The 18,929-nt window shown below is 34.3% G+C and overlaps 1 protein-coding gene across 2 annotated transcripts in view; it reads right to left on the bottom strand.

Annotated features, from left to right (window-relative positions):
- The window catches only part of LOC124359047 (DNA polymerase theta-like), an 86,237-nt gene that overhangs the window by 28,645 nt on the left and 38,663 nt on the right, over nt 1–18,929 (bottom strand). Inside the window, exons 16-22 of one of the 2 annotated variants that reach the window (XM_046811442.1) lie at nt 12,274–14,993; nt 8,945–9,252; nt 7,870–8,063; nt 7,156–7,285; nt 5,540–5,721; nt 5,362–5,457; nt 3,540–3,872 (exon numbers count right to left, since the gene is read on the bottom strand). In XM_046811442.1, the coding sequence (XP_046667398.1) occupies nt 3,540–3,872; nt 5,362–5,457; nt 5,540–5,721; nt 7,156–7,285; nt 7,870–8,063; nt 8,945–9,252; nt 12,274–14,993 (3,963 nt within the window). Of the gene's footprint in view, nt 1–3,539; nt 3,873–3,990; nt 4,057–5,361; nt 5,458–5,539; nt 5,722–7,155; nt 7,286–7,869; nt 8,064–8,944; nt 9,253–12,273; nt 14,994–18,929 lie in introns of those variants that run through there. The other variant, XM_046811443.1, reaches the window with a different exon arrangement.

Raw genomic sequence — 18,929 nt, 5'->3', positions numbered from 1 at the left:
TCTCCTCAGCCCCAAGGATATCAGATAACAGGAGCCCTCAAATATGATCGGTTTTTGCAAAAGCCTCGGACTTTGAGGACACAAAATTAAAGTAAGGGAGGCGCAAAGGTCCTTTTGGGACTAAGCACAGGGACAAACTGTCCTTTTCCCTCAGGAAGGAAAAAAAAATTGGTCTTATAAGTGCCATGACGGCAACGAGAAAATATGTACAATAAATACATTTGTAACACAAACTGAGTACAATCATATAACATTTTAATATTTGTGGCATAGTAACACATGTAGCTAAACAGGAAACTTTTCACGCAACCTAACCAAAACTTAGTAGCTGACACACGGTGTGGTGTACTCCTACCTTATATGTACAATAAATACATTTGTAACACAAACTGAGTACAATCATATGACATTTTAATATTTGTGGCATAGTAACACATGTAGCTAAACAGGAAACTTTTCACGCAACCTAACCAAAACTTAGTAGCTGACACACGGTGTGGTGTACACCTACCTTATATGTACAATAAATACATTTGTAACACAAACTGAGTACAATCATATGACATTTTAATATTTGTGCCATAGTAACACATGTAGCTAAACAGGAAACTTTTCACGCAACCTAACCAAAACTTAGTAGCTGACACACGGTGTGGTGTACTCCTACCTTATATGTACAATAAATACATTTGTAACACAAACTGAGTACAATCATATGACATTTTAATATTTGTGGCATAGTAACACATGTAGCTAAACAGGAAACTTTTCATGCAACCTAACCAAAACTTAGTAGCTGACACACGGTGTGGTGTACTCCTACCTTATATGTACAATAAATACATTTGTAACACAAACTGAATACAATCATATGACATTTTAATATTTGTGGCATAGTAACACATGTAGCTAAACAGGAAACTTTTCACGCAACCTAACCAAAACTTAGTAGCTGACACACGGTGTGGTGTACTCCTACCTTATATGTACAATAAATACATTTGTAACACAAACTGAGTACAATCATATGACATTTTAATATTTGTGCCATAGTAACACATGTAGCTAAACAGGAAACTTTTCACGCAACCTAACCAAAACTTAGTAGCTGACACACGGTGTGGTGTACTCCTACCTTATATGTACAATAAATACATTTGTAACACAAACTGAATACAATCATATGACATTTTAATATTTGTGGCATAGTAACACATGTAGCTAAACAGGAAACTTTTCATGCAACCTAACCAAAACTTAGTACCTGACACACAGTGTGGTGTACTCCTACCTTATATGTACAATAACAATAAAACTTAAACTGAAAGATAGGTTTGTGGCGAAACTGAAAGATATGTATCTTGAACGGTTAGCCAGGGCAGTTCCGGTCTGAGATGCTGTGGGCGTGACACTGGCAGAGGGATGAATGTGAGATTGTGTGTGAAAAAGTTCATTTAGCAATAAATACTTTAATTTATTTGTATATTAAAAATATAAATTTATATTATGTTTTAAGAATAGTAGAGATGGTTAATTTATTAATGTGTTAAATTTTAATTATTACATGTTAAAATATTACATTAATTTCACTACTTTGTGTATATGTAATTATTTCTTTATTTTATTATCTTTATTATGTTTTGTTTTATTCTTAGGTAATATTTATTATTAATGTTTTAAATTTTACATTGCAACAGGTTAAGTGTAAGAAAGGGCCATGCGGCCCTAACTTTGCCTGTAAAAATAAAGAATTTTTCATTTCATTTTTTTTCATTTTAATAAATACATTTGTAACACAAACTGAATACAATCATATGACATTTTAATATTTGTGCCATAGTAACACATGTAGCTAAACAGGAAACTTTTCATGCAACCTAACCAAAACTTAGTAGCTGACACACAGTGTGGTGTACTCCTACCTTATATGTACAATAAATACATTTGTAACACAAACTGAGTACAATCATATGACATTTTAATATTTGTGCCATAGTAACACATGTAGCTAAACAGGAAACTTTTCACGCAACCTAACCAAAACTTAGTAGCTGACACACGGTGTGGTGTACTCCTACCTTATATGTACAATAAATACATTTGTAACACAAACTGAGTACAATCATATGACATTTTAATATTTGTGGCATAGTAACACATGTAGCTAAACAGGAAACTTTTCACGCAACCTAACCAAAACTTAGTAGCTGACACACGGTGTGGTGTACTCCTACCTTATATGTACAATAAATACATTTGTAACACAAACTGAGTACAATCATATGACATTTTAATATTTGTGCCATAGTAACACATGTAGCTAAACAGGAAACTTTTCACGCAACCTAACCAAAACTTAGTAGCTGACACACGGTGTGGTGTACTCCTACCTTATATGTACAATAAATACATTTGTAACACAAACTGAGTACAATCATATGACATTTTAATATTTGTGCCATAGTAACACATGTAGCTAAACAGGAAACTTTTCACGCAACCTAACCAAAACTTAGTAGCTGACACACGATGTGGTGTACTCCTACCTTATATGTACAATAAATACATTTGTAACACAAACTGAGTACAATCATATGACATTTTAATATTTGTGGCATAGTAACACATGTAGCTAAACAGGAAACTTTTCACGCAACCTAACCAAAACTTAGTAGCTGACACACGGTGTGGTGTACTCCTACCTTATATGTACAATAAATACATTTGTAACACAAACTGAGTACAATCATATGACATTTTAATATTTGTGCCATAGTAACACATGTAGCTAAACAGGAAACTTTTCACGCAACCTAACCAAAACTTAGTAGCTGACACACGGTGTGGTGTACTCCTACCTTATATGTACAATAAATACATTTGTAACACAAACTGAGTACAATCATATGACATTTTAATATTTGTGCCATAGTAAACACATGTAGCTAAACAGGAAACTTTTCACGCAACCTAACCAAAACTTAGTAGCTGACACACGGTGTGGTGTACTCCTACCTTATATGTACAATAAATACATTTGTAACACAAACTGAGTACAATCATATGACATTTTAATATTTGTGGCATAGTAAGTAACACATGTAGCTAAACAGGAAACTTTTCACGCAACCTAACCAAAACTTAGTAGCTGACACACGGTGTGGTGTACTCCTACCTTATATGTACAATAAATACATTTGTAACACAAACTGAGTACAATCATATGACATTTTAATATTTGTGGCACAGTAACACATGTAGCTAAACAGGAAACTTTTCACGCAACCTAACCAAAACTTAGTAGCTGACACACGGTGTGGTGTACTCCTACCTTATATGTACAATAAATACATTTGTAACACAAACTGAGTACAATCATATGACATTTTAATATTTGTGGCATAGTAAGTAACACATGTAGCTAAACAGGAAACTTTTCACGCAACCTAACCAAAACTTAGTAGCTGACACACGGTGTGGTGTACTCCTACCTTATAAACGCCAGACTGTATTTCTAGAGGTTATAGCATCCACCTTACCTGGTCAATGGGAATTGCGTTCCACTCAGCTGCGATGGAGGTGAACACGTCTCCCACCGTGGTGAAAGTGTGGTGTAGGGCTGCGTCCTGAGAGAAGTGGGTAAGCAACCGCAACTCTAGCTGGCAGAAGTCTGCCGACACCAGACTGTACCCTCGGCCTGCCACAAACGCGGTGCGGAGACTGAACACTTGGTCGTCGACAGTTATGTCTCTCGGCACGTGCTGAAGGTTAGGTTCTTGCATGGAGATACGGCCCGTGACCGTGTGAGTCTCCCAACTGCCTCGTACTCTAACATCTCCCTCCTGCTGCTGCATCAGCAGTGGTGACATGTTCTGTAACATTCGTAGTTCCACTTTAGTGTCATCAATACATGTCACACTCTAACATCTCCCTCCTGCTGCTGCATCAGCATTGGTGACATGTTCTGTTACATTCGTAGTTCCACTTTAGTGTCATCAATACATGTCACACTCTAACATCTCCCTCCTGCTGCTGCATCAGCAGTGGTGACATGTTCTGTAACATTTGTAGTTCCACTTTAGTGTCATCATACATGTCACATTCTCGACATTAATTAAATTGTTAATTTTTAATGTGATAATTAAATTGTTAATTTTCAGTGTGACGATCCAACCATTGTTTTTCAGAAATTGTTGAGCATCAAAAGAATAGTATAAAGTTTAGTTTGTTTAGTTGTAATAACAGGTCCCAAAAAACCTTGAAAAAACTTAGTTAACAAAATATGTCTTTTAACTTCAATGGGATTCTAATTAAATAGTTACTTTTGAGACACCGATATAATTGAACATGCAATTATGTGCATGAATCATGTGCATTAATTACTTTAATCACGGTGATAAGAAATGAAACCTTTTATATCTTTCAGAACCCAAGTTCAGTAATAGTAGACTTCAGACCTAAGTTTTCAAAGATCTAATGGACCTATCAACTTCTCAGTTTGTCTTGTCAGTTTTTAAAATCCTATAGCTTACCACTAAACAGAGATTAATCTGCAAGACGTTTTATAGATCATACAGTCCAAGACAATAGAAGCTCTGTTACTCTTGACATTCCTGGCTTAATCTAGAAGGTGATAAAGCTTAAAGTTATGATTTGACTTATTAATTACAATAACAAAAATCCATGAGTTGATCCTGATACTCTTAAGAATTACCTGAACCATAGCAATTTCAGAAAGGAATCACTGAATAACTGGAAAACTACAGACCTATCTTGTTCTGCGGGTAATTTTTATAGTAGGGTTATGGTGTAATTTAATCGTTTTTGAGTCAAATATCATACTCAGTAAAAGACACCTATGTTTCAGAACTAAAAATTCTATGAATAGTGCATTAAAATTGAATTAAAGAAAGGTTTATGTCTAAAAAGATTCATAAGAATTATTTAACTCGAATGTTATTATGTTCTACACATAAAATTACTTAAAATTACATAAAAGAACAGAATTTAGATATAAATATATACTTTTTTTAAATTAGAAAGTTTTATGAAAAAATCTATAATTTTTCAAATTAAATTCAGAAACTTTTAGGTTTTTACTGCTAAAAATACTGCATCACAACAGAAACAAGCACACTCCACTTCTAGGATTAATACTGGACTCATCTTTTTAAAGTACAGAATGCTTCCATCAATGAATATTGTACTAATAATCGTGTTAGTATTAAGTGAAATAGCAATTTGTACCTAGAACCATAACTTATAGTCTATTTCATCTAGCTTCCTAAAATCTTCACTTATTCACTTATTAAAATAATAATTGGTGCAAGAACAAAATGATAAATGTATAAAAGAACTTACTCTTGTTTTCAATGAGTTAAGGACCCTCCAGTTTCTTAAAGTTGAGTTGAATTCACATAAAGCTGTTTCACACGAATCTCTCAATGAGCTCTTTATCTGAAAAACCAGAGACACTTTCAGCCATCAACTCTTTGTATGAGGAAATAAATATAAACCAAATTTTTGTTTGTAAACCCACCTTGGAAATATCAGTTCGAGATCGCAGGTTGAATTTTTTCCCACTGAGAATGAACAGCTTGTTTTGTAACTCAACCATTTTTTCTTCCACAGAAGTCCACAGCAAATCAACGTACTCTCTGTCCCAGCGCACCCCTTGGATTTCCATCTCAGCCAGCAGCAGTTGCGTTGGCATCTCTATATCTGAGGGACATACCATATCTTATTTTTACCTACCACCTATGACATATTTAACATTTTTTTTTTTTTTTTTGTCTTTAAGTTCATTTTGTGATTTCCAACAAAAGTATAATTAGAAACTGAAACAACCTTTACCTAGTTTACAGTCAGATTTTGAGAAAATTAAGGTAAATTACATTTTGGTGGATGTGATAAATACTGAAGTATAAGAATGTATTGTAAATCATGCTGACAGATTTAATGTACATAACCTATGTTAATTTTTAACACACATCCTAGGTCTTTTTGGAAAATAAATTCTGCAGAAACTGCTGCATTCAATCAATAATTTTGTATATAATATTCTTCTACATGAAGATATTTGCCATATTGAGGAATGAGTCTTAAAATACACAGACTGTGATGGACGCGTCACAGTGAAGTTGATAATGCTCTTGTTTCAATTCTAGCACCTACATGTTAAACCATATGAATATGATCAGACTGCTCATTCACTCAACATTATCTTCAGGCTTCCAATACTTTGACAGAACAGTACAGAAATTATCAAGGTTGTATTGTGGATAATTAATCAACTTGCTTTTAGAACTGTAAACCAGCTCTTTCTTGTGAAGTACTTAGCTGTAACAGCCAAGTGTAACCATATAGTACAGGGATATGTTGAGTGCTCACACAGAATGCTCATCTCTTACTTTATTATCTGATACAGATTAAAACAAAAACTATGCAGATTTGTTCACAAACTACCACACTAACACTCATAACCACACAAAACACCACACCATAACACATAATTTGCAGTAAATTTCAATGGTAGCGGCTATTTTGATTTAGTTACAGCACAAAACATAGTTGTCACCTTTTTATACTATCAGGCAATATAGTTACAGAGAAATTTCTCCGATATATCAACACCTCCACGCACCAGACAGTATCAGATCTTATCTTCCGAAAAGCCTCCTTGCCATTGTAACACTTTAATAATATGACATTTTTATTCTGATTGCATTAATTTATTGACGTATATTACACCTATATTGGCTGATAATTAATACCATATTGCATTCTGCCATAATAAACTTCACTAATTATAGGCTGTGAGGTAAGTAAAGAAACTGCACAGAGAATTGGAGACAAAGTGTAGCTGTTCTTTCAGTGAGTATTAAAGGCTCTACAATTATTGATATTTAGCACTTTAAGTCACTAAAAACAGTGTCGCAGTTGTCTTTATCAGAAACCAATTATCAAATATCAATTGATAGAAAAATTATTCACATTTGCAAGGCAGGGATTCCTTTTATGATTGACGTTTATAAAAGGAACAAGTAACTACTACCCACAAGAGTGTCCCTTGAAGAGAAACCCTCTCCTCACGCATTCCTTTAAGTGACAAATTAACTATAACAGTGTAGAAGTGATACAAGTAAGTTACTGTACCGGTGTAAGCAGTGTACAGTCCGGCCTGCTTGAGTCTGGTGTTGAGCAGGTGACAGAGCTGCCACACCAGCACAGCCTGGAAGCCAGCCTCCTCGGAGCACTGGGGGGCCGACACTCCGTACGTGCGGGCCTGATACACACAGCACAGGTTACATACTGGTACCAAGTCTCTAGGAACTTCATATAAACAATTATCGCACAGACCACTGCCCCTTCACCTTTTGATCAAAAAATTAGTAGTTTTTCCTTGAATCGAGAGGAACCTAGGTAACGAGTTTCAAGTCACTAGGAACTTTCTATCAGGAGTTATCACACAAATGGCCAGACAGATGGACAGACAAACAGACAGACTGACCTTTTAACAGCAAAATCAGTAGCGTGCTTCTTTGGACTAAAAGGAATCTATATACCAAGTTTTAAGTCACTAGGACTTTTTTATTAAGAATTATCGCACAGACAGATTTAAAAAACCAATTTTAAGAAGGCCTTGGTTGAGTCCATAATAATTTTACATCTTTTTTGGAGAACCATATTGCTGAAATATTAATATATTTCATAAGTTATCATTACAACTGAAAGAAGATAATACATACAAACTATTTCATCGTGTTTTCATCAATACTTCGTTAATCAATATGTTATAAATACATTTTGCTCAACTTAAAAACCAAACAAATCAATAAGTACGGAAGAAATGTAATCCGAATGACTGACCAGCTGTTTGAGTGTGGGAGTGTTGGCATGAGGCTTGAGCAGCCACTCGGCTACGGTGGGATCGCGGAGTCTCACGGCACAAGTCAGTTGGCAGCACTGTCGCAGCAGTCTCACAGAATCCTTGGCCTCCCACATGCACACCTTCAGCTTGCCACGAGACAACACGTCCCTCAACAGTTCCAGGCTTTGATTATCTGTCAAATCCCAAACAATCTTCTACAGTCATTTTCACAACAAAATTACAGTGAATGGACATTATTTTCCCACTGATCAACTCAACACCTGTACCATGAGTGCATTGATTTTGAGAAGAAAATTCAAACAATACAAACAACTTGACGAAGAAATTAGAATTAGCTAAACCAATATTAACCTGTATTTTAAAAAAAAGCAATCAAGTACCCCCTGGGAGAGTTGTTTAAATATTGTTACATTTTTTGTTTACTATATTGGTAGTGTTCATATTTTTAATAATGTATATTTTACTTTCTCAATTGAGGTCAATTGTATACATAATGATTTATAATCTTTATGAATACATTACAGGTAAGGTTATGGAAGATATGAAAGTCATTATACTTGAAACAATAAACATACAGCTTTACGTAATGTGCATTACTAATACACACTAACACTGTAGTTTTCAAAATCGTAATCAGACTATACTGCCAATCGATTTCATTTAGCTTCATACCAATGATAAGCCTTGCATTGTTGCATAAAAATGAACCATTCACACTTCAGTCCTGATTTAGCACCAATCATTCATATTTTCCAAATATTAAAGCGTGTCTTGAAAGAAAGTGATGGGAAAATGACGATTTGTTGTCAGAAACATTTACTAACTGGTTAAATAGACTGGTGACAGAATTCTTTAATGACGGTATTCAAAAGCCGGTTCTCAACAAATTAAAAAAATAATATGTTTATATTGCCATTTTATACAAGTCACATTAATACAGTTTTTTTTATTTAATAAAAAATACTTCTTTAACAAAATAACGTTTTTATAAAATTGACACTATGAGTAAACAACAAATATGTTCTTAACAAAAACAAAAAATTTTGAACTTACAATTCTGCTGATCTAGTTGTAGAACAAACACTTTAGACTCCTGCCAGCAAAGAACGACCCCAGTGAGAACGGTGTCTCTGTGGCAGCAGGGGTAGTTGCTCTCCCCTCTCCTGCGGACGATCCTGGCTCCGATCCCTCCACCATCCTTGTCCTCTCTCGTCCTGATACTCAGCGCCAGAGCCACAGTCCGCTGGCTCTCTAAACTCTTCAGTAACTCTGTCCTAACTCCTGGCTCACTCACACTCACACTTACCACTTCCACATGAGTCCTGTTCAAGTTCACAGTTGGTGAGTTCACAGACTGCACCCTAAACAACACAACACACAACTGCATTAAAATATAAAATGAAAAATATACTACTTGAAAGATTTTAATGTATCAAACAAGACGTTTAGCAAAATTGAATATAGTTTGTGGTAAACATATTTTCTTACCATCTTTATACTGTCCTAAAGTAGATGTGAATTGCAACTGAAATTTACTGGAAGCCAAAACAGATTACAACAGAAAAGTAGAACTCATCCCAATTTTCCAAGTCCCATGGCTTCTACACCACTCTGATAAGTTCCAAATAGAATTAAAACAGGATCTTGCAAACTGATTCTAAAATTTTATTCTAATTTACTTCGACAAAGGTTGTTTGAGAGAAGGTCAGTGTCATAATAAGTTCAGTTACTTCATTGGGATCCGTTACTGAGGTGACTTTGACCAAAACGCATTTCGATGACTGTCGTTGCAAACAAAACTATGAGTGTAAGTTCAAATCTATGCAAAAGAAATCTTATCATGAAATTAAGCTTATAGATTATTTCTTGAGATGGTGACCTCAATAACTCTAATTCTACAAGCTGAAGGTATGTTGCTAATCCCTCAAAATCCAACCAAATTTCATTTTTAAGATGGATGTTACAGGAAACAATTCCAAGTATCCTGGACCCTTCATCTAGATTACCTCAGTAAGAATTTAAATACAGCCTCTATGCAAACAGGCGGATTTAGTACATTAGCTACATGGAGGAAGCCCAAACAGTGTACTTTGCACTCTTTGAATCAAACGCTGTTTGTTTGGAGGTGGGATCTGCACTATGAATTTTAAAAGAATTATGATTCTTCAAAAAAAGTCATTAGAAAATTAGCACGGATCCAACCACTTGGCAACTGCATGGATGCTTATAAGATGCTTAAAATCTTCATATCTGTAAGGTGGTTTTGAATCTCGACCAAGAGCACCGACAAAGATTTCACAACACCAGAAATGCATCAATATAATCCATTCCGAGGTATCATCTTACACTGTATGAAAAAAACACATAGGGGAGAAAATATAAAACTATGTACCCTGAACTTAAGACAAAATTAGGACTGAATACAGTACTTAATTCCTGGCTTATTGACCACTTTTTTATACAATCGGCAAATTCCTACAGAGGGCAATATAAATGTACCAGTACAAATTTAAAGTTTGTACTTTGTAGACTATACTTTGTTTGTGATCTGTTGATTGATAGTGTCACTATTCTTAATGAATAAGTTAATAAAGATGATTTGACTATTACTACGTTACGTTTGGATGGCTGTGACAATAATATGCACAGTTATCATTGCTCTTTGGTCTTCCTGTGTGAAGAACCACACTGTCAGAACTACAGTTCTATTGGTGAACATTTTCTCCAACTTAAACTATGTTAATGTGTCTAAGGTAAAATAAATTTAAAAAGAAAAATAGTACTTTTGCTGCTTTTACAAATAGAGAATTTAAAAATTTCCACAATAATGAGAGGTACTAAAAATGTGATTCACCCCATATTTTAAGAAGGACCTGTGGAAAATATGAAAAAAAATACCAACAGTATGAGCAAAATAAAACAATGAATGGAGTTTTTATACTTCTGGCAGAACACATCATATACAGCAGAACCTCTCATATCCAACCTTCCCACATCCAACTCCTCCCGTTATCCAACCGTCTGTCTAGTGTCTGACTGTCTGTGTGATCCGACCATAATCTGTTGGCGTGCCTGTTCAGACTTGAAGAGTGGCTCATCTGCACTACAGTATTCTTTGTTTTCGTGCCACAAACCATCAGTTTAGCCGGGGTTGTTGTTGTGGAATGGTACTCAGACAACAATCTTTTATTGTTCTGTGTTTGTTAACATCAGTACTGTTTGTGTTTTTCCCCAATTCATGGCTACGGATTGTGAAGTGCTTTAATATCAGGTTGCATGTGTGACAATAGCAACTCAAAAACATAAATGTGTTTGTGTTTCCCTGCAACAAAAATTTAAAGTTTTGCAACAATTCGACCATGGTGAGTCTGTTATTAAGCTAGCTTCTGAGTTGGGTGTAGGTGTGACTACAGTAAGGGACTGGAAGAAAAGCCGTAAAGGTCTGGAAGCGTGCTCAATGAAATTTGAGAAGTTGGTCATAGAACAGAAACTTGTACCTGAACAAGTCTAAAATGTAGATGAAACAGGCCTAAATTACAAAATGCTTCCAAAAACCACTCTTGCTGCTAAAAATGAGGATGTGTTAGGAACAAAGCTAGCTAAAGGCAGACTCACAATTACAACTTGTAGCAATGCCGCAGGAAGCCACAAAATGCTGTTGTTCATCATAGGGAAATCTAAGAAACCAAGAGTGTTTAAACAGCTAAACATGGCAACACTTCCAGTTTTCTATCGTAATCAATCTCTGATTGGATGGATAGTCATTTGTTTAAGGAATGTTTATTTGAAAAATTTGTCGCCTCAGTAAAGAAAAACATTTAAAGTCTAAAAACTTACCTGCTCGTGATGTTTTGCTCTTAGAAGTACTTATAAGTATGTTATAAGTATTTTCACAAAAACCACTTTTGCTACAAAACAAGTCAAAACTGGATGTATTCTTGTGATTGAAACTGTAAAATAATAACATGCATTACGCCTCAAGTGATCATGAAGCCACATTTAAATTATGAATAAATCATATTAAGATAAAGTCAAAAGTTCCTAAAGTCGTTCGCTATATTCAAGCATCTGTTAAAAACATTGAAGAGAAAGTTAGTCTACATGCAGTTGGTTGCAATTGAAAGCAAAGAGCAGTTGTTAGTGGAGTTAGAAATGTATGAAAATTGCAAAAAAATATGTTTTAGAATAGCAATTAGTGCAACATAGAACTGTAGCGAGTAAACTGTGTTAGCGCCACAGACTGTCTGCTACAGCCGCACCATCCACCACTGCAAATAACTCCAGCCACTGAGGTTTTTCACCACTCACAATGAGTTAAAGGTTTATACAATTAAATACACACAATTATTCCAGAAACTTTGACTGAACTCGGATGTACTCACCTCTCACTGGCTGGTTTTCGTGGTGTCACAGGTGTTTGTTGGGAGATGTCCACTTCCTCAGTCTGTTTAACTGGTGTACCAGGGCGCAATGACGATGCAAAAACAGCCTCCAGAACACTATCTGTCAAGGAGTTCACTGACTGGCTAATCTGCACAGGCTCAACAGCAGATAAGGTTGTGGGCTTCACTACTGTTTTGTGATTAACCGGTTTTTTGTGCTCTTCGATTACAATGGCATGTTCTGAAGTCATAGTGTCAACAGTTCTTTGATGTTTATGTGACAGATTTTCAGATAAACATTTTCTGTTGTATTTTTCTAAATTTGGTGGTTTTTGCCTCTCAGATAACTCTGGATCATTTTGACCATTACTTTTCAACGGTACTAACATGAGTTTTGGATCTTGTTTTTCACCTAGTTTCATTTTAATGTTAGTTTTTCCATCAGCTATCGCTTTTGTTATCTTAGTTGTTTTATTTTTCCTTGAACACTTCCTGAAGGACATTGAATTTTGGTGTGACACTGGTGTTCCAAAGACTGTATCTTCATCAAATGATAAATCTAATATTTCCCTTACTTCCATGGATTCTGTCCAAATTGCTTGATCACTTTTTACATTCTCTTTATTACTAATTATAACATCATTTCTATCCAAAACATTACACAGTTGAGTATTGAGGTCAAATTCACTGTTTTCAAACTGATTTGAAACCCTTTGAGGATTCTCGGATACAAAATTACTTACTCTTCCATTTACTTCATCTAGTAAATCACATATTTGAGTGTTGACGATATTACTTGTAAAAAGATCAGTGTTTGTATTTACTTTCTCTTTATCACTAACAAGCACATTTACATTATTTATTGAACTATCAAGTTCGGAATCAATAACAACACTGTGACAAATAAGTTTATTGTTTTTGAAAACCTTTGATTCAGGACAATGTTCTGATTTTTCTTTACTATCCATGTTTAGACTTTTTCTCTCACCAATAACTTTACTATGGTACGAATCAGTAATCACACTATCTTCAAAAGACACATGATTTGAATATTTGTTTTCTTTTGAATGGTTTAAATTACAATGATCTTTCAATGGGGTTTCATTTTTCATTGTACATTGTTGGCTGTCTAATGTACTAGGTACAAGATCTAACAAAGCACCCAGCTTTGAATCTACATCTACACTGTCACCAAGAATATTCTGAGTTAGTGAATTTTTATTTTCCACATTTCTTTTGGAACTGGCATTCTTACAATCTAATAAATCACAGATTTTGCTATCAATGTCTAGATCGGTATCACAGCCAAATTCATTTTCAGAAAGACCATCCTCAGATAATTTCAAATCAAATGAGTCTTCTTCGTTGTACCCATTGCTTTCATACGCACTGGTCGTGTGGACATCATTTGAATTAGTTTTTACAAAAACTTTTTCTTCAATCACTAGATTTTCACTATTCTTTATGTCCTCATTTGGAGCAAAGGTGTTTTCAAAATTTATACTCTCTTCAAAATACTTAGATGATGTCGGAGTCGATGCTGTCACCTGTTTTGAGTTAGTTGATGTTATTTTTGATACTTGTAACTCGTTTAGTTTTGCTTTAGGATCACTCATTTTTTCACTTCCTCCAGGAGTGCTGATTCGTAATCTTTTAATTACACTCGTCTCCTCAATACTTCTTTTTCTTTTTCTGTTTTCTGTTTCGGCAATAAATGAGGACATTTCTAGCAAACTGTCGCCACCAACATTAGCATCCAGGAGGTGGTTCTCTTCCATACAAGATTGTTCGCTAATTACTGAAAAAGATGAAATTTCTAACAAGTTTTCACCACCAACATTAGCATCCAATTCATTCCCAACAGAATATCTGCTAACTCCTTTTAGCTCAAACGGAACAGGTGAATCAAAGAATACACTTTTATTACTTTCTTTACTTTCTTCTGTTGAAATCATACCAGAAATATTAATATCTTTACTTTTGGAAGCTGAAGTTCTATCCTCACACAAAGGAGAAAATTCTAGCCTCTCAGCACCAAGATCTCTTGATTTAGATCTTTCTCCACTTACTTGGCCGTTCATAGTATTTAGTATTTCTTTATCGTGCTCATATTTTAATGGTGACTTTATACATTTTATGAGTGAAACCTCTTTAGGAGAACTGTATGAAGAAATTTTTAACAAATTATTCTTTTCCTCAATATTTGTTCCTGCATAATAATAATTATTATCAACGTTTTCGGGAGAATCAAAAATGTCCAAACTTCCTCTTTTCTTGACGGTTACCACAGAGATATTTGCTGACTGTTTTGGTGTTCCGCTAGCTGTACTTTGTACAATAATACTTTCTACCGTTTCTTTAAACCTCAAACTACCTCCATTGCTAATTTTTAAATGAGATTGTTCTTCTACACGGTTGCAGTCTACAGAGGTATTTAAATTAATCATTTTAGAATTGACTTCTTCAGGTTTAATACCCGACTGAACTAAAACATTCTTGACTTCATCTGAACCTAGACAATCGGTCGTAGCAGTTATTTGTTTGACTTCTGCCTCGTGTACTACAGCTGACACAGCCCTGTCAGCTTCCATCACCACCTGACCGATCGGCTGTGGGGGAGTGTCCAGAGACTGAGTCACCAAACTTTCCTCCACTGTGCTGTCACTCTCACTCACAGAATTCAGATTTCCCCAGTTGGCACTCTGAAGTCCCAATTCTCTCTGTAAACATAAAACTTAAATAAATCATTATACTTTCACAAATAGGATACTGAGACAGTGATGCTGATTTGATAGGTAGTAAAAAAACCATTACTTCCAACCCTTTGCCTGCCAATTATTCTGCTTTGTTTTACAATTACAGACTTTTATAAAAAATTTTCCTGAGACATTTGAATTTACATAACCCCAAACTGATCTTGCACTAGCAATACAACTTTTGCACCCGCTAGTGTAATATATTTTGTACCATTTTGATTTGTCTTTTTTTACAGAATATGCAATAGATTTGGTTAATAGAAAAAATTGGTAATCCAAACCGACTTTAATCCAACTTGCTCAAATTAGTAGGATTCTATTATACTTAAGAACACCTGTAAGTGGTTAGTTCAGAAAATATTGTCAGTGATTTTTTTTAAAACTTATTATATGTCAGAGTTTGGTCAAAACAACTGGGAATGGTGGAGGGGGAAGTCAGCTAACGAATGTTGGTTCGTTCAGTCTTTTCCTGAAAGCTGGAGAGTAAGGTCACTCATTTCTGAAGTAATTTTATGTCCCTTTGCAAGTTGAATTGCAATACTTGGAAGAATAAATAGTAGTGAATAATTTTTAAATTAGGCAAGACCGTGCAGAATATGCTTCATTGATACAGACAGTTTTTTTGAAAATGACGGTCTGCCAGTGGATTGGGAAATGTTCTGTTGACACAGAATCGTTTTTTAAGGTCATTGATGACAATTATGTAATTGCAAGACATTGGGTAATGGTGAAAGAACTTAAACCAAACTGAAATTAAACCAATGATTGAGAAATTAAACCACCGTCTTCCTCATGAAATTGGACTAAACATTCAAGAGCACAACTGATTCTTCTTATTTAGTGTTCCTCAGTAAGCAGCCTGGGAACCCAACCTGAGCATATTTTGCGAAACTTCAAATGTTCATAGATAATTTTGTGCAATGTCGCTTTACTTACGGTCAGAAATTCCAATATTAAAAAAAAAAAAAAATAAAATAAAATAATCTTTATTTTGCCAAAAAACAAGTACAAAACAGTAAATTTTCATATACAAGTACAGTTTTTACAATACCATGAGTTCAAAATATAACAATAAAAAAGGTAGAATAAATTAACACAATAACAATATAAATAAATATAAGGCAAAATAAATAGGAATCCCCTAGGCAAAGCCTGAGCTGGGATCTCCATCACTTGTTTTAAACAAAAAGAATGAAACGGCTAGCAGCGAAACGTAACACATAGTTTAAAAAATTATGTATGAAAAAGAGATTGATTAAAAAACATACTGTGCCATTGAATGGAAATTATTTCTTTGTAACTTCAATGGTAAAAATCTCCTTCACCAACATACCAAGTAATTATATTTACAATTCAAAGAAATAAAAAGACACTAAAGAGATAGTGACAAATACCAGTAAGCAAACAAATAGATGTACCAAAAACACATAGGAAATTCAGGCAAGAAGTAAGTGCAAGCGATTCAAAATGTTCAAGACTCAACCTACTTTACTATTTTTAATATTTTTATCGGACAGCTTCTTGTTCAAAAAAGCCATTTTTTCAATTTTTTCAAAAAACTCTCTCTGTGTTGTGAAGTCGCCAATTTTATAACTAATTATGTTAAATAATCGTGGTGCAAAACTACTGTAAAATATTTGATGTATATTTAAATTTGATTTAGGCACACTAACGACTTGGTACCGCCTAAGATTGTAACTAGGGCTGTCTTGTTATTGAAAAAGCAGAGCTTCTAATGTAAAACATTTTTAGGACTTTAAAAATGTATAAATACCGTAGAGGAAGAATTTTCATCTCAACAAACAGTGGCCAAGTATGTTCAAACCTTGTCTTTTTCGAAATAAGTCTGATGAATCTTTTTTGAAAAATTACTATCGGATATAAGGTAGTACTGTATGTCCCACCCCAGCATGTGATACCATAGCTTATCCTGGATCCTACAAGAGCGTGATATACATTGACTAAAATTTTGTTAGACCCACACAACTGATTTAATAGGTAAAAACTTTCTCAAACTGAAATAAAGCTCTTTTTTTAAATTTTGAAATATGGTTTTTCCAGGTCAATTGATAATCAATGATTAAACCTAAATATTTCATATTATTGACTTGCTGTAATTCCAAACAGTCACAATCAGGAACAAGCGGAACAAGGCATTTAGTTTCATGAAATTTAAGTGGGAAAATTAAATTTGGAGTCGAATCTCAGACTGAATAACATGAACTTAGTTTTTTTCGCTTAATATCATAAAGTTTTTGTCAAACCATAACCTTAGGAAAAATAAAATCTTTTGACATTGATTGGTAAAGCGAATTTTAAGTCATGGTTTGTATAAACAAAGCAGTGTCATCGGCAAACACAACCAATTTACTATTAAAAACAACCATTACAAAGATCATTGACATAAATTTAAAAAAGTATTGGTCCCAAAACAGAACCCTGCGGAACACCAAATTCAATTTTCCCTGGATCTCCCATGACGCCACCAATGTTTACCCTTTGTTCTCTCCCCGTGAGATAACTAGAAAACCAGTCAAGTGGTAAACCTCTAATACCAGCCAGCCATAACTTATGAAGTAAAATTTCATGATCAATCGTGTCGAAAGCTTTTGTAATATCAATGAACAATGCAGATACCTTTTTACTATTATTAATTGGCTCGTAAACTGATTCCATGAATGAAAGTAAGGCATCCTCAGTAGACATACCCTCTCGAAAACCCAAACTGATTATTACTAAAGAATTTGTTTTTATTAAGAAATGAAAGTAACTGCTTTTTAACAACCTTTTCCAATATTTTTGAAAAAACTGAGAGCAAAGAAATTGGTCGGTAACAGTTTGGCTGTGTAGGGTCCCCACGTTTTGAAGATTGGAACTACTATTGCACTTTTTAAGCATCTAGGAAATTCCCCTGTCATAAGACTGAAGTTATAGAGATTTGTTAATATCGGAATAATACTGGGAAGCTATTTTTTTTATCATCGTTGGACTGACCTTGTCAAATCCTGGTGATTTGTTGTTTTTCAGACTAGAAATAAATAAGAAACATCCTCACTTAAAATAGGTTGCATAAAAAAAGATTTTAAGATTGATGCGTTGATTGAATACGTTGTCGAAAACCGTGTGCTGCGCTAGATTCGATTGATCTATTTGACCTCTCAATTTCCGAGGGGGGCATTTAAAAAATGTGAATTGAATTCATTGGCGATAAGTTTAGGTTCGTGTATAATACAAGATTCCCCAACGACCTCCCTTATTACAGTATTTTTTGTATTTTCACCAATTTAGTTCGTTAACTATTTTCCATTGTGACTTAACATCATTGATCGAACCCTCAAACCTATCTCTAAAAAATGACTCCTTTGAACTTTTTAATTCTAAATTTAATTGATTTCGAAAATTAGTGTAATACTGTTTAAGTTTTACATTATTTGGATTTTTCATCAATAACTTGTAAAATTTTTTTTCTCTTTTGAAGCTTAAATGATAGCCTGTCAGTAGTCCAAGGTTTTAATTTATGCACTGTTTACTTTTATTTGAATGTACATCAAACTTGCGTTTACCTATACTTAGTTCTAATACATCAATAAAGCATTGGAAAGCATCAGACACAGTATTTTTTTCATATACACAAGCCCAATCTACATTAATAAGTTCAGCAGTAAGTTTTTTCCAAATCAATCTGGCTATAGTACTCTTCAGTATCTTTAATTTATTGGATTGCAAAAGTGAATTGAAAAACAGAACAGTAGAATGATCAGTTAAATTATAATGGAAAACATTAGCTTTGAAGTCAAAACTGAAGATTGCCCTTTTTAAAGAACCGTACAAAAACATGATCTAAACATGTAGACGAATTTCCTTTAAATCTAGTGGGTTCATTAACTAAATTTAACATTC

Source organism: Homalodisca vitripennis, chromosome 4 (assembly GCF_021130785.1).
Source record: "Homalodisca vitripennis isolate AUS2020 chromosome 4, UT_GWSS_2.1, whole genome shotgun sequence".
Classification (NCBI taxonomy): Eukaryota; Metazoa; Arthropoda; class Insecta; order Hemiptera; family Cicadellidae; genus Homalodisca; species Homalodisca vitripennis.
The sequence above is the reverse complement of the archived record's forward strand: the minus strand, read 5'-3'. Positions and strand labels throughout refer to the sequence as shown.